Raw genomic sequence first — 15,825 nt, 5'->3', positions numbered from 1 at the left:
ATAGTATTTATAAAAATATGGTTACGCTCATATTTACACCAAAATTTGTAAGAAAACACCATTGGAACTTCTGCTTCATGCTGACTTAAAAGGAATAGTTCACCCAAAAATGATAGTTCTGTCATTATTCACTCACCCTCAAGTTGTTTCAAACCTGCGGGGGGGTTTTAGCACAAAAGAAGATATTTGGAAGAATGTTTGTAATCAAACAGTTCTGGGGCACTACCGAGTACCTTAGTGGGAAACAAACTACTTTGGGAGTCAATGGTGCCCCAGAACTGTTTGGATTTACCACATTCTTCATAATATCTCATTTTGTGTTCAACAGAACAAAGAAATGCATACATGTTTGGAACAACTTGAGGGCGAGTAGATGAGGTGAACTCTCTATTTAATGCATTGCTAGGATGCTCGAAATGTGCAGGGTTGGTTGTTATGTGGTTGCTTGGGTGTCCTGAGAGGTTGCTACAAGTCACGTTATGTCTTTCTACTTTTCTTACCAGCTGGGCACTGGTTCCTAGATTACTCTCAATCAATGGAAAAAATGATCAAAATGTCAAGCTGTAATTAATATCCTACCTGTAATCATCCTACAAAGCACATAGATGGTAGTACTTTAAATGTCTGTATATCAGTACGGCTGTGGTTTGGCTGTAGATAATCATGCCAAGACCCACTAGGGATATCTATAACTTGCTTATTGTCATTTTATCGGTAAAGTGATACAAAACATCACTGCTGGAACTCACAAAAACACTAGATTTGATAGTTGATACCTTTTTTATTGTTGCATGAATAACTTGAATAAACAGTTATTGAATGAAATATAACAACTGATAATAAAACAGTACTACAAACATTCCAGCAACATTGCAGCAGAACAGTGTAAATAAAACAAGGTAACAAGGGTAAAAAAAATTATAAAAATAATCATTAATTCTGTTAGTAAGCAGTAGTCAGTGCATATGATTAAGAGCGCACTGAAACAATACAAACAGAATATTCGATCAATTAATAATCCTTTTACTTAAGGGACATCCTTCATCTCATACAATATAATACATAAGATACAGTACCATCAGCCAAAGTTTGACTCAAATTCAGCAATCCTCCGCATAAATGTAGCCACACGAGGATTCAAGTTTTGGTGTTTTCTTTGGACAGATGACCCTGTCCTTCGACTTGTGCCCGATTTTGACGTACACTTGGTGCCTTCTGGATTAATCCTTACGAAAAACCTAAGGAACAGCATTTTAATTGTTAGACAATACATTCATTTTGCAAAGGCTACTCATGCTTAATCATTTACACAGTGTGGTTGTGTAATCATTTTCTAATTATTAATCATCTTTAAAAATATTTACAACAATTTTTACTTCTGTAGTGTGACACATGTGAAACAGGATACTCAAATGAGAAGCAAATGTTATTCCATATTATTACATGGCTAGTTGGAATGCTTGATTCTGATTGGCCAGTCGCAACATTTGCGGGTTCGTTATTCCCAGATAACAACCTCTCAAAGCTAATAACACGGTAACCTGGATGCAGCAAATTGTTTTGACAGTTTTTCTTTTGACAAATTAAATATAAATATGTATTTTAATAACATATATAATAATAACATATATACAGTGAGGGAAATAAGTATTTGATCCCCTGCTGATTTTGTAAGTTTGCCTACTTACAAACAAATGAAGGGTCTATAATTTTTATGGTGGGTTTATTTTAACTGATAGACACAGAATATTAAAAAAATCAGGGGAAAAAAATGTTATATAAAGTTTATAAATTGATTTGCATTTCAGTCAGTGAAATAAGTATTTGATCCCCTACCAACTAGCAAGAATTCTGGCTCCACAGATTGGTTATGTGCCTATATGGACCACAGATTAGTCCTGTCACTTTAAGAAAGTACTCCTAAATCAGCTTGTTATGTATATAAAAGATGCCTGCCAACAGAATCTGTATCTTCCAGTTCAACCTCTCCAACACCATGGTCCAATTTTTTTTTCCTTTTATTTTTACATTTATTTATTTATACGTTTATTTATTTTTATATTTATTTATTATCGCATGTATTTATTTCCACTTTTATTTATTTATTCTTGAATTTATTCTTACTTTTCTGTGTCTTGTATGATAATTAGATGGGTTGGTCTTGCCTACTATTGGTTCAGCGTAGATTGAAGCGTTTGATCGATTACTCTTGACTTGTTTTGGACTAACGTCACGTCACTCACTGATCGTTTGCTTCGTGTATAACGTTAAGTAATTATGTCGGGCGCACATTTAGCTATAGAGTTACAGCATTTAGCCAATGAAGTCGATAACCATGCATCAAATGACTATGTGTCATTCAGATTAGATGCACTTATTGATGATTTATTACAGATTGACGGCGAGATAAATGACAAAAGTTCTTCAAAATCTGTGCGAGTCAGAGGGTTCTAATGTGGTGACCAAGTTGCGGTTACAGGTCCTCTGCCAAAGAGGTGCATGAACGACCTCAGCAGATTCGTCGATTCTGAAAGCACAAGACGACTTGATATTAAGATGTCTAATAAACACAGACTTTCTTGTTACATGATTTTGACATTCTTGTTAAGATTGCAAATTATTGGTATGATCGCCCGTAACGGCTGAAGCGAGGTGAAAAAATAAACAAAGCGATTTGACACGGGATTCGTACCCATGCAAAAAAGCGAGGCAGCGTGTCACTACGGTAACAATCACACTAAGCTATTTCACGAGGCTAGCTGCTGCAGATCTTTGCAATAATATCAAGATGTCACACAACAATATGCAGCTGGATGAATTAAGGGAATATGCCCGTCTTAACTTGTGACCTCTGTGTTATTTATCTCTTATGTAATGTAGTTTACGAGTACCGTTTAGTAACCACGTCTTTTTAGAAGGAATGGTTTCCATTTGATGGCCCCTGTAGTGAAAGAACGATGCTCATTACTACCGTGTTAACTTGTGACTTAAGTTCACTATGTCTCAATTCATTTACATTATGTTACATCATGTTACATTAAATCTTTACGCTTTTTCTAACCGAAAGGCTGCTTATAACTATCACTTTAAACCTTATTACAATTTGTGCTTTATGATTTTCACCAGTTGAACTGTAACGCCACCATAGCACCCTCTGACTCGCACAGACTTTGAATGTGCTGCAAAGAGGCTAACAACTGAGGAAGAACTTTGTCATTTATCTCACCATCAATCTGTAATAAATCATCAATAAGTGCATCTAATCTGAATGACACATAGTCATTTGATGCATGGTTATCGACTTCATTGGCTAAATGCTGTAACTCTCTAGGTAATTGTGCGCCAGCCATAGTTACTTAACGTTATACACGAAGCAAACGATCAGTGAGTGACGTGACGTTAGTCCAAAACAAGTCAAGAGTAATCGATCAAACACTTCAATCTACGCTGAACCAATAGTAGGCAAGACCAACCCATCTAATTATCATACAAGACACAGAAAAGTAAGAATAAATTCAAGAATAAATAAATAAATAAAAGTGGAAATAAATACATGCGATAATAAATAAATAAACGTATAAATAAATAAATAAATAAATAACTGTAAAAATAAAAGGAAATGATAAATAAAATAATCTAAAAATAATAATAATTAAAAAATGGACACAAAAAATAAAAAATCAATTTAAAAAATGAAAAGTTAAAGCTAAGATCAATAATAGCTAAAACGAATTATTTTGTTTTATCAAACCATTCATTCCTTTATTTATTTTCATATTATTACATTTATTCGTTTATATATTTATTTATTTATACATTTATTTATAATTTTTGCAGGTTTAGTCCTCCATAGTAGCCATGTAATAAGCGGGATAATGTACAAGCAGCCAGCTGTTATCGCGAAATAAGCCCCTTCAGTGTGATACATTATCCCTTACTTATTCCATTTGGATGTATTTAATCTGTCACATGAATCATTTGTTAATTTACCAGCACGTTTATGTATCGAACATGAATGTACCCCTGCTATTCACTGTATTATGTAACACTGATTGTTTAAATTACTTTATTCATCATCTTGTCTACATGTTTGATGATACATGGTGGTTCCTTTGCTTATAATAAAGTGTTAAGCTGATGACCCGTCTCCTCATTATTTGTGCTCCGATCATCATATAAAGTCTTGCAGACATTATGAAAGTCCACTCCAGTAATGCACCACAGATGCCAACCACCCAAACAGTACTGTGTGTCAAAATGTAAGTAGTATTTATAAAAAAACAAAGAAATGTTCACTCACCTCTGAATGAGCTCTAGGGTGGTACTGGCTGACTCCTGGTACTCTATATTAAAAACATAGAAGCAGCTGAAGAACACAGACAACGCTGCCATGAAGTCAAGCTGGTTGTCTATAGAATGTGTGACTCTGCCCTCGATGCTGATGAACCACTTGGATGACGTCAGTAATTTATCACCTGAAATAGTCACTGTAAATAAATAACCAAGCAAAGAGTTTGACACATTGTGTTTGATAAAAATCTCTTGCCAAGCATGATGAGCCTTGGTGTTGCTGGTAGGGTCATCTCCTTTTCAATGGACATCTTGGTTGAAGCTTCCTGATAAACAAAAGATAACAATCTTCCATTGTATGGAGACAAAAGCACCAATTTCTCATATGCAGTTTTTGAATGACATGAGGGTGAATAAATGATGACAGAATTTCTATTTTTGGCTGAAATATCCCTTCAAGACCCTCCCGTCAATAGCACCCATCTCTTACTTACACCTGCCGAGATGAATATAAATGTTTCCTTTTCCTTGAAGTGTTTCATCAGTAACAAGATGGCAGATATGGCAGTCTTGTTATTATTCGCTTCAGCGCCGTCATCCTCGATCTCACTCAAGAAACTCTGGATCTCTTCACTCCACCTCAGCTTCTGACTATAGAAGTACCTCAAAATCCTCTTGGCTTTGATATTAAAGGTTTCACCTAACCGACTTCTGATGTCAATCCCGGTCAGCGTCTGGAAGTGCCTGCACAGTCCTCTTTCTGTGAACAGGAAAGGCCAGTGAAGCTCTATTTCGCTGATGGTGGGTGAAGGGCACGAGTTTATCATGTGTCGTTGGTACACGTAAGTCTGTTGCATCAGGTCATCAACGTTGGGCAGCTCGGCGGCTCTCGGGCCTGCGGACTGAAAGATCTCCGCCGCAACCTTTCTCTTCATTTCAAGAGTATCCGGAGTCTCCCCTTCTGGGATGGAGGGCGGTTGCCAGTTAATGCATCCGTAGCTGTCCACTTTAACATATCTGACTTTTTTTAACTCGCAGTCGTCCTGGTTTGCGCCTCTTTTGGTTGTTAGGCTTCTAGGTCGACGGATCCTGTGTTCCAAAATGTCTCTGTTCACGTGCTCTACTCTGGTTTTAAGTTGTCTTTGTAAGAAACTGTAACCGTTTCCTAATTGTTCTCCTTCTTCAGAGATGTCTCCAAATGTCAGGGGGTACGTAGACACAATGTATCGCGCCACTTCCCCGCACGCCGCCAAGTTCGGGTTTGGGCATAGGACTTGCATGGCTGCCACGACAATTCTAACAAACTCCCTTCTTGATCCAGGTCGAGCCCTCTTTCCAGTGGATGTCGCATGAGCGAGATCAGTAGACATGCGGTCCCACGGAACCTGGAAGTTTCTGATCCAAATGGAATTTGAAGGACAGTAGGGGATGAAGGTCTGTTCAGGAAGGGATTCAACTGATGATAATGGAGTGAGCGTGATCTCAGTAGGCGTTCTCTGTTTCTCGGTTCTCGGTGTGATCTCGGTATGTTTTTGTTCATTGCTTTCTTGGAAAAAATCTTGGAAAGAGGTAAAGAGATACAGGTTTACATTAAAAAGGGTGACAATGTACCTTACCGATATATTAAACCATCTGTTTGTATTTTCCTAAACCCCTGATGATACACTGATGCACTTACCTGACTATGGAAAATCATGCTTCAAGTTAAAAAACAACATAAAACGCTTAAAAAACTTTAACTTTAAGGAGAGATCTTACATGGGTAAACAACCAAACGTAGACATCTGTGCTATCAGTATGGTGAAAACCTTGCTAAAAACTTTTTTGTGGTAAGGTTGACATTAGAATGCACTTGTTTGCATTTCGATTCAAATGAGATACAGGTCAATGTTTTGAAACAGTTCATGTTTAAACTCTTCCGTGAAGAAAAAAACTATTGCAAATTGAACTGTTATATATTTCCTAACCATTTAGCATGGTGCAAAAGGCAGAGTTAAAAATTGCAAATTGCACCAACATACAATATGTTGTTTAAGTTGTTTACATCTTTATATTACTTACTATTAGTATTTATAAGGATTTTTTTTACCTTTTTGCTTAAATGTTTTCACGAGTTTTCGACATTGTATTGGTTCCAGAAAGTCCTGAAGATCAGTCACCTCCACTAAGGAAAGATCCTCTGTCTTCTCCACACCCACCACAAAAGCAAGATGCTTGACCACATTTTGAAGTTTGCTCGAGTCTAGTTCTGGGAGAATTTGTTTTATTTGCTTTTGGATCGCACCTGTAATGGTTTAAGAAAACAGACAACATATTTGTGACTATGGACCACAAAACCAGTCATAAGTAGCACGGGTAGTTGTAGCAATAGCCAACAATACATTCAAAATGATCGATTTTTCTTTTATGCCAAAAATCATTAGGATATTAAGTAAATATCATGTTCCATGAAGATATTTTGTAAACTTGCTACCGTAAATATATCAACACTTCTTGAAACACGCCTACAAACTTCACTCGCTGCTGTCCGCTCTTTGAGAATTACCCACTCACGTTTGGTATCTACGTAAAGCTTAGAACTTCTGCTTTCGGGTTCATCTACTCTCCACAACATCATTTCAGCGGTGAGCCAATAGAGAGCATTAAAACAAACCTGTTTCTTCTTAGCAACGGCCTGCTACAGCGCCTCTGATGGACAACTTTAAAGGAGATTTTCTCAATATTTTGATTTTTTGCACCCTCAGATTCCAGAGTTTTAAATTTTGTATCTCAACCAAATAAAGTCCGATCCTAATAAACCATACATCAATGGCATATTTACTTGAAAAATTTGACCCTTATGACTGGTTTTGTGGTCCAGGGTCACATTTATGAAGAATGCATTTTTGGTTCGAGTGGCACGTAACATCACAAATCGTATGTAAAAATGTGGTTTTGTATGCATTTTGCGATATAATACCTGTTCTGTCTGCTCTGCACATACCTCTCAAACTGCTGTTTTGATCTTCCTCTGTTTTATCTGAAGAGCAGTTATCAAATGTCTCCTCTTTGATCATGACCATGTCTGATTCTTCATCCAGCAAACTTACTGGCTAAAATTGCAAAACAAAACAAATACATAAACAATGTGTTATGCAGAGATACACGTACGTCAAGAGCAGATCTGTATGTGAAACCCGCCTCTACTGTATTGACCGACGAGCTCAGATCTGTGTCTTCACTTTGATCAACATTTGACTCCTCCTCGTGTCTCCATAAGTCCAAGCACCATTCCTTGCCAAACACATTGTCAATTGCAGGACGATGTCCAGTGTCTGTAAAGCATACATGCAGTGCAGTAGTTATCTAAAGCTCCATACAGGTACTCATTTGTGCATCTACAAACGTAAATGAATAACCTGTCGAGCCGTCGCTGAAAGAAGCTTCCGTCCTCTTCACTTTTCCAGCGGCTTTCCGCGCAGCTTTAAGTTCCTTCTCCAAAAACAGACATTTTTGTTGCAAAGATTCGTTTTCACGCGTGCATCGCGATATCTCTAAACGGAGCAATGAGGAATTCTCCTGTAAAAGTTTGCCTATTTCAATTACAGCTGTTTTAGCCAACGTTTCCATTATGGATGTTAACTCGGTCTGAAAACCAACACTATTCATGATGTCCGTCATTTACTGGACCTTTAAAGAATGCAAGAAATGATAAAGATGCCTCCCTAAATCCTTAAAACTGCTTATTTATGATCTAAACCATCAATGCCACTTCGTTAATTGTGATATTTTTACAGAAACAAAGCTCTGCGTTAGACAAAAAGGATCATGGGAGGAATTACCGTAAACCATCGCATACACGAGCTTCACACGCGTGGCTTTGCAGCAGGCGGAGACTTCCCCAAGAGACCCTTAACCAACTCAAGAATCCTCAATATTTAGAGTAATTTATACTTTTAAAATAACATTTTTAAATATGACAAAACAATAACGTGTATTTTAAATGCAATCATTTTAAACAATTATTGGCCATGGTGAATGTGTATTCGTACTCATTTTTAAAGGCGTTTAAAAAATAAACCACTAAATTATCAACAGTAAAAAAACAAATCTTACATCTGTAAAATTTTATTTAAACAGTTATGTAGATAATAACAACACAAAAACCTTAAGGAAGACAAAAGATGACAGTAAAAATATAAATCTGAGGTATAAAATGTCCTATAACTAACCCCTCCCCCCGCCCCAAAAAACTGTTGTTGATTACGAGTAGTTTTGCTTTTTATAAATCATCTCTCTCAAGGCTCTTCAAATCGACCGTCCGGCAGAGCTCAGTTCCAACTCTAAGACCGTGGCTGCGTCCGAAATCGCCTACTTCCATACTGTATAGTAGGCGAAAATGAGTATGAGTCATGAATAGTATGTCCGAAACCTCAGTATGCAAAAAAAAACAGTAGGCGAGAAATACCCGGATGGTCTACTACTTCCGCCGAGATTCGTGAGTGTGGATCGGATGGACGCTTCTCTATCCCATGATGCCACGGGAGCTGAGCAACGGTCAAATTTCAAAAGTAAATCAAATAAATATAGCGGTAAACTTTAAGGTGGACGTCCGTTTTTAATGAAAGTGCCAATAAATGAATTTCTCGTGACTAAATTATGTTTTTTATCAACTCTCAGGTGTAGGTTGTTGTTAATACGTCATAGGTCGAAGAGCATACGGGTCACATGACAATAAAACATGACGGACGCAGTATGACCAAAATGTATTCCTACTACTCATATTATACAGGTGCTGGTCATATAATTAGAATATCATCAAAAAGTTGATTTATTTCACTAATTCCATTCAAAAAGTGAAACTTGTATATTATATTCATTCATTACACACAGACTGATATATTTCAAATGTTTATTTCTTTTAATTTGATGATTATAACTGACAACTAATGAAAATCCCAAATTCAGTATCTCAGAAAATTAGAATATTACTTAAGACCAATACAAAGAAAGGATTTTTAGAAATCTTGGCCAACTGAAAAGTATGAAGATGAAAAGTATGAGCATGTACAGCACTCAATACTTAGTTGGGGCTCCTTTTGCCTGAATTACTGCAGCAATGCGGCGTGGCATGGAGTGGATCAGTCTGTGGCACTGCTCAGGTGTTATGAGAGCCCAGGTTGCTCTGATAGTGGCCTTCAGCTCTTCTGCATTGTTGGGTCTGGCATATCGCATCTTCCTCTTCACAATACCCCATAGATTTTCTATGGGGTTAAGGTCAGGCGAGTTTGCTGGCCAATTAAGAACAGGGATACCATGGTCCTTAAACCAGGTACTGGTAGCTTTGGCACTGTGTGCAGGTGCCAAGTCCTGTTGGAAAATGAAATCTGCATCTCCATAAAGTTGGTCAGCAGCAGGAAGCATCAGAAGCGTCTCGCCTGGGCTAAAGACAAAAAGGACTGGACTGCTGCTGAGTGGTCCAAAGTTATGTTCTCTGATGAAAGTAAATTTTGCATTTCCTTTGGAAATCAGGGTCCCAGAGTCTGGAGGAAGAGAGGAGAGGCACAGAATCCACGTTGCTTGAGGTCCAGTGTAAAGTTTCCACAGTCAGTGATGGTTTGGGGTGCCATGTCATCTGCTGGTGTTGGTCCACTGTGTTTTCTGAGGTCCAAGGTCAACGCAGCCGTATACCAGGAAGTTTTAGAGCACTTCATGCTTCCTGCTGCTGACCAACTTTATGGAGATGCAGATTTCATTTTCCAACAGGACTTGGCACCTGCACACAGTGCCAAAGCTACCAGTACCTGGTTTAAGGACCATGGTATCCCTGTTCTTAATTGGCCAGCAAACTCGCCTGACCTTAACCCCATAGAAAATCTATGGGGTATTGTGAAGAGGAAGATGCGATATGCCAGACCCAACAATGCAGAAGAGCTGAAGGCCACTATCAGAGCAACCTGGGCTCTCATAACACCTGAGCAGTGCCACAGACTGATCGACTCCATGCCACGCCGCATTGCTGCAGTAATTCAGGCAAAAGGAGCCCCAACTAAGTATTGAGTGCTGTACATGCTCATACTTTTCATGTTCATACTTTTCAGTTGGCCAAGATTTCTAAAAATCCTTTCTTTGTATTGGTCTTAAGTAATATTCTAATTTTCTGAGATACTGAATTTGGGATTTTCATTAGTTGTCAGTTATAATCATCAAATTAAAAGAAATAAACATTTGAAATATATCAGTCTGTGTGTAATGAATGAATATAATATACAAGTTTCACTTTTTGAATGGAATTAGTGAAATAAATCAACTTTTTGATGATATTCTAATTATATGACCAGCACCTGTATAGAACGTACTGTTTTGACGGCCGATAGGTATAGGTACTTATTCAAATTCAGTACATACTGTCACAGTATGCGATTTCGGACGCAGCACAACAAAAGACATTAGAAACGCATTAGAACCCATTATAATTTTTAATTTTGTCCACACTGGATGCGGCGCAGTGCGACAAACCCATTAAGAACAAGCAGGTTGTCGCGTCGGTCGCGTCCGGTGTTAATTCACCAGCCTGTTATTTTACACAGTAACACAGTGTCCACACCCCTGATTGCACACATACATCTGGCAGACATCTATTTTATGTCTGGATTTACATCTGCCAAATATGACAAGATGTCATAACGCTAAAACGGTTGCTTTTTGTAAATGTTGTGCATTGCATCTGATGTCCACACGGTGTGATCCTACAGACATGACTTTGATGGTTCTTGTGTATTTTATTAGGGTTGGAGCTGAACTTTGCAGGACAGTTGATTTCCAGAAGCAGGATTGGGCACCTCTGGTCTAACTAGTATTAACAGTGCAGAACACAAGGCAGAAACGATGCCAACAGGTGCTTAAACGTGGCCTGAAGTTGGTCGGCTATGGGTTTGATGAGTCATGAGTATCATTTGCCACATTTCCACCGAAATTACCTGGAACAATTTGTCCCAGGAACTTTTTCCCAGGAACTTTTTTCTCCCCAAACCTGTTGCTGTCTGTTTCCATAGCGGTCTAAAGTATTGTTATTCATGTAACTCCAGATGCTGCTGAAAAAACATTGTCCTTTTATTCTATATATAATGAACTAGACAGCTGTTGTTACGCAAAATTGACATATGACCACCTATTTAGGTTTGTCAGTAATCTTTTGTGAAAAGTTTCTTTTTAGTGGTTCATGGGGCAGGATCAGTTTATTTCTTGTGGCAGTGACTTTTTGACTTCAAAGTTTCAGACTAAAGCTAAGCTTAATAAATAGATAATTCACTTGCGTATATTCTAGGCTAACTAGAGCACTGATGTGTATTAAAACCATGTTTGTATGTATAACTTTTACCACATTCGACACAACTATAAGGCTTTTCTCCAGTGTGACTTCGGAGGTGAACATTGAGAGAACTCTTCTGAGAAAAACTCTTTCCACAGTCCATGCACGTGTACGGCCTCTCTCCAGAATGAATGCGCTGGTGTATTCTGAGATATGTTTTCTGAGCGAAGCGTTTGCCACAAACTGTACAGGCGTAAGGTTTTTCTCCGGAGTGTGTCCGCATGTGTGTTTTCAGATTACTTAAATAGTTGAAGGTTTTCCCACAGAATACACATTCAATTTTCTTATCTTCTGAAGCAGTTGTATTGTTTTGTATACTGTTGAAATTCATATTTCTAGGAAATATTCCAACAAACTCATCAGGGTTCAAATGTGGCTCTGTTGTACTGTCTCCATGTGTTGAAGGTCTTCCATCAAAAGATTGTTTTTCAGCTTGTGTCTGCTGTACGTTCGATTGCACGTGGTCATCTGAAGGTATCGTGTATGTGATGAAATCTGTTGAACTTTTGGCCACACATCTCTCACTGCTGCCCATGTCAGGTCCTGCAATTCCAGAAAGCACACATGCAGCTCAGAAGATCATTCTTATAGCACAAAATAATAAAGAGCATGTTCTCAAGGTCTCTCTTACTTCTCAGATGGTTGTTTTTTTCTTCCGTTTTCTTTTTACTTGAGGAATCTTCAAATGTCTCATCTTTAATCAATATCATGTCTGGTTCATCATCCAGCAAATTTATGGTCTAAAAACAGAGATAAACATATTTAAAGGTGTTTAAAAATATTTTTTTCATGTACAGTACATCAATAGTCATATGTAAGACCAACCTCTACAGCGCTGACTGAAGAGCTCAGATTTGTGTCCTCATTTTGTACAAAGTTTGACTCCTCGTGCCTCCATAGGTTCATGCACCATTCCTTACCGAACACGTTGTCAATTGTAGGACGATGTCCAGTGCCTGTTTAAATAAAATAATAATATAATATTGATAAATAATATTAATTAATATAGCTGCAAGCAGCGATACAGGGCTGTGCACCAAAGGTGCATGAATTAAAAAAATAGAGGAATGTACATGAAATACATTTGACATGAAAAAGTGAGGATCAACTGAAGAGCTTGAAGATGAAGAGCTTGTATTTAAATCCACCACATTTATATAAATATCACATCTAAACATTACATATAAATATCCAATTAGATCATTCTCAGAAAGAAAAACCTGGAGTGCTTGGGCCCTAATAATAAATAAAAACACAGCCAATAGATCCACAATGTCACAACATGCAAGCACAGGTTTCTAAAAAGGAAAAAAAGATTAAAAAATAAAATAAAATACAAGCTAAACTCAAAAGCACAAATCTTCAAAGCTGGTTTTCAATGGCCAATTCTATTATTTAAAAAAAACGTCCTGTACTAAATGTATGCTGGCATCATAAAAAATAGCAATAATTATTAGTAAACCTAGTGAAATAACAGAGGGAACATCCTTTTCGCTGTGAATCTGCAGGGAACAATCTACCAATATCGCAATTTTATCCGATTAAAATGTAAAAGTGATAGGAATACACACATTAGCTGATGCTCGGATACACTTTACGGCTGACAAAAAAAAATGTAAACTGTATTTTGTATTGAATAGTGAATTATTTTAGTATTCTGTGAAAATACCAGTAGCAAGTAAATCATGGGATATCCCAGGAATAACCCAGTAACGTTACACTTAATATACGCACAGTCTGGGGTTACAAAAGGGTACGAGCTCAGCCTTTGTGAGTTGAACCTACAACGGCTTGGATCACAAACCATTTCTGCGTTTACATTTGACAAAATATGTTCATTTACAACAGCCATGTGATTGCAACATGTATCGTGCATTATAACACAGTGAAAGTTGTATAAATAACCTGTGAGCCCACCGCTGAATGAATCTTCAGTGCTGTTCATCTTACTGGCGTTTCTCCGTGCAGCCTGAAGTTCGGTCTCCAGAAACAGACATTTCTTTCTCAGCGAGTCGTTTTCGTTTGTACATCGCGTTATCTCTAAACCCAGCAAAGAGTAATTCTCCTCGAAAAGTTTGCATATTTCAACTACAGCGGTTTTCGCCACCATATCCATTATGGATGTTAACTGCGTCTGAAAATCAACGGTGTTCATGATGTCCGTCATTTACGCGAGATTTTAGAAAAAGCGAATTCCAGTTCGCATCTCCCGCCGTGATCTCGCAATGAAGTTACGTTTACTTTTCTCGACAAAGAGAATGTCACTACGTTCATTACGATATTTGTGCAGACAGAGCCCAACCATAAATATCGTCCAACAGAAAAGCATCATGGGAAGAATTACCGTAACGCAGCTTATAGAAAGGCGTACTTAAAGGGATACTTCCCCAAAAAATGAAAATTCTGTCAATATTCACTTACACTCAGATTGTTCCAAACCTATATGCATTTCTTTGTTCTGTTGAAGACACTGGAAGATATCTGGAAGATTGTCAAATATCAGCAATTATATATGCATTGTTGTCTGTACTTGTCTTTGGCTCCGTTGACTTGGTCAATAAAGTCTGATTTTACCACCTGGTCATTTCTACTTGTGAGGGAGAGAAGACAACTATTTAGGAGTGTGCACAGTTTTGTATTTATTGTTGAGTATGATGCGCCATATTTGCATATGGAGTAACCACATATATTAAAAATGTGTTTCTGTATTTTTTTGTGAACATAAAAATGAAAAAGTGCACAAATATCAAAGTTCATCATAGTTTCATTGGTCAGCTATTGCAAGACTGACAAGAAAGATGTTTATTAAGGTTACATTTCTTCGTAAATCCTTTGCCACATTTGCCACAAGTGAATGGTTTTTCTCCGGTGTGACTTCGCAGATGCATATCCAGAGTACATTTCTGAATGAAGCCTTTTCCACAGAGCAGACAACGATACAGCTTCTCTCCGGTGTGTGTGCGCTGATGGGTGTACAGGTGTCCTTTCTGAGCGTACCTCTTTCCGCAAAGCGTGCACCTGTACGGCTTCTCACCTTTGTGACTCCTCTGATGTACCTCGAGTTGACTGAAACACCTGAACCTCTTTGAACAGTAGCTGCAAACAAAACGCTTGTCTATTGAGACAACGTCACTGCAAGTTCTCATGAGCTTTGGGGCATTTAAACTCTGTTGCTGACTTAATGAAGAATTATCCGTTTGTCGTGCACATGTGCTGAATGAAAACCGCAATGTTTGATTTACTGTCATTTTTCCAGGTGAGATGTTTCTCTTTGATTTCAGTGATTCTGCTCGGGGTGGGGCCTTTGTTGTTGTTTTCTTGGCTTCCTTCGTCAACATAAGGAACTTTATCTACAGCATCCTTGATAGATGACAGGCTTACTATACTGTAGGCTTATCTTCACCACAGTGGGCAACCTGGGTTCCTGTTTTAGGAAAATGTAATGGTTTGCAAATAGTAACTTCAATGGTTGCGTTTCAGCAATTATACTTTACTTTAATATAAGCTTAAAAAAGTTAGAAGGTATATGATATGACTGACCCTTTTCACTGCTGTCCCATCTTGTAATTTCAACATCATGTACCTCCTTCTTTATCATAATAACTGGCTGATTTATTTCACACTGCTGCTGACTGTCCATTGATATTTTACATTCAGCCTGTCAATGACAGAAAAAAAACTACAGCTCAACAACTCACAAACAAGTTTTCCCATGCAATTTAGATTGACATAAGAATATTACCCTTGGGGTGTCCCTAAACACAACATCAGCTGTACACAAAATACTGTGTATATCATCATGGCCACATTCTCTGCGAAAGTAAAAAATGTGTTATGGACAAAAATAAATAACATATACAGTGAGGGAAATAAGTATTTGATCCCCTGCTGATTTTGTAAGTTTGCCTACTTACAAACAAATGAAGGGTCTATAATTTTTATGGTGGGTTTATTTTAACTGATAGACACAGAATATTAAAAAAAATCAGGGGGAAAAAATGTTATATAAAGGTTATAAATTGATTTGCATTTCAGTCAGTGAAATAAGTATTTGATCCCCTACCAACTAGCAAGAATTCTGGCTCCACAGATTGGAGCCAGAAAGGCCAGAAAGGCCTGTTTCAGACATTCCAGCGTTGCAAATAAAGGCATGAATAAGTGATTAAAGAAAGAATTGGTTATAT

At 37.7% G+C, this 15,825-nt stretch overlaps 1 protein-coding gene across 2 annotated transcripts; it reads right to left on the bottom strand.

The window, feature by feature from the left end:
* Positions 1–768: 768 nt before the first annotated feature.
* zgc:113210 (uncharacterized protein LOC541387 homolog) lies at positions 769–13,948 on the bottom strand. 2 transcript variants are annotated; one of them, XM_057347172.1, is made up of 8 exons: positions 13,547–13,948; positions 12,467–12,597; positions 7,274–7,382; positions 6,380–6,574; positions 4,785–5,848; positions 4,547–4,616; positions 4,301–4,475; positions 769–1,238 (listed from the first exon to the last, which is right to left on the bottom strand). In XM_057347172.1, the coding sequence occupies exons 1-8, from the start codon at positions 13,806–13,808 to the stop codon at positions 1,079–1,081; spliced, it is 2,166 nt and encodes a 721-aa protein (XP_057203155.1). In that variant the 5' UTR covers positions 13,809–13,948; the 3' UTR covers positions 769–1,078. The 2 variants fall into 2 exon arrangements, with proteins under 2 accessions (XP_057203155.1, XP_057203154.1); XM_057347171.1 differs by lacking the exons at positions 12,467–12,597; positions 13,547–13,948 and adding exons at positions 7,467–7,604; positions 7,689–8,115 and having other exon boundaries at positions 7,274–7,378.
* Between the last annotated feature and the right edge of the window lie 1,877 nt (positions 13,949–15,825).

Source organism: Triplophysa rosa, linkage group LG11, assembly GCF_024868665.1.
Source record: "Triplophysa rosa linkage group LG11, Trosa_1v2, whole genome shotgun sequence".
NCBI lineage: Eukaryota > Metazoa > Chordata > Actinopteri > Cypriniformes > Nemacheilidae > Triplophysa > Triplophysa rosa.
The sequence above is the reverse complement of the archived record's forward strand: the minus strand, read 5'-3'. Positions and strand labels throughout refer to the sequence as shown.

Coding starts and splice junctions, on each gene's coding strand:
- zgc:113210 (XM_057347171.1), bottom strand. CDS start 7,950: ATGACGGACATCATGAATAGTGTTGGTTTTCAGACCGAGTTAACATCC. Junction 7,379..7,466: donor GGTCAATACAGTAGAGGCGG/GTTTCACATACA, acceptor AATTTTAGCCAG/TAAGTTTGCTGGATGAAGAA. Junction 1,239..4,300: donor ACCCTAGAGCTCATTCAGAG/GTGAGTGAACAT, acceptor GCTGTTCCTTAG/GTTTTTCGTAAGGATTAATC.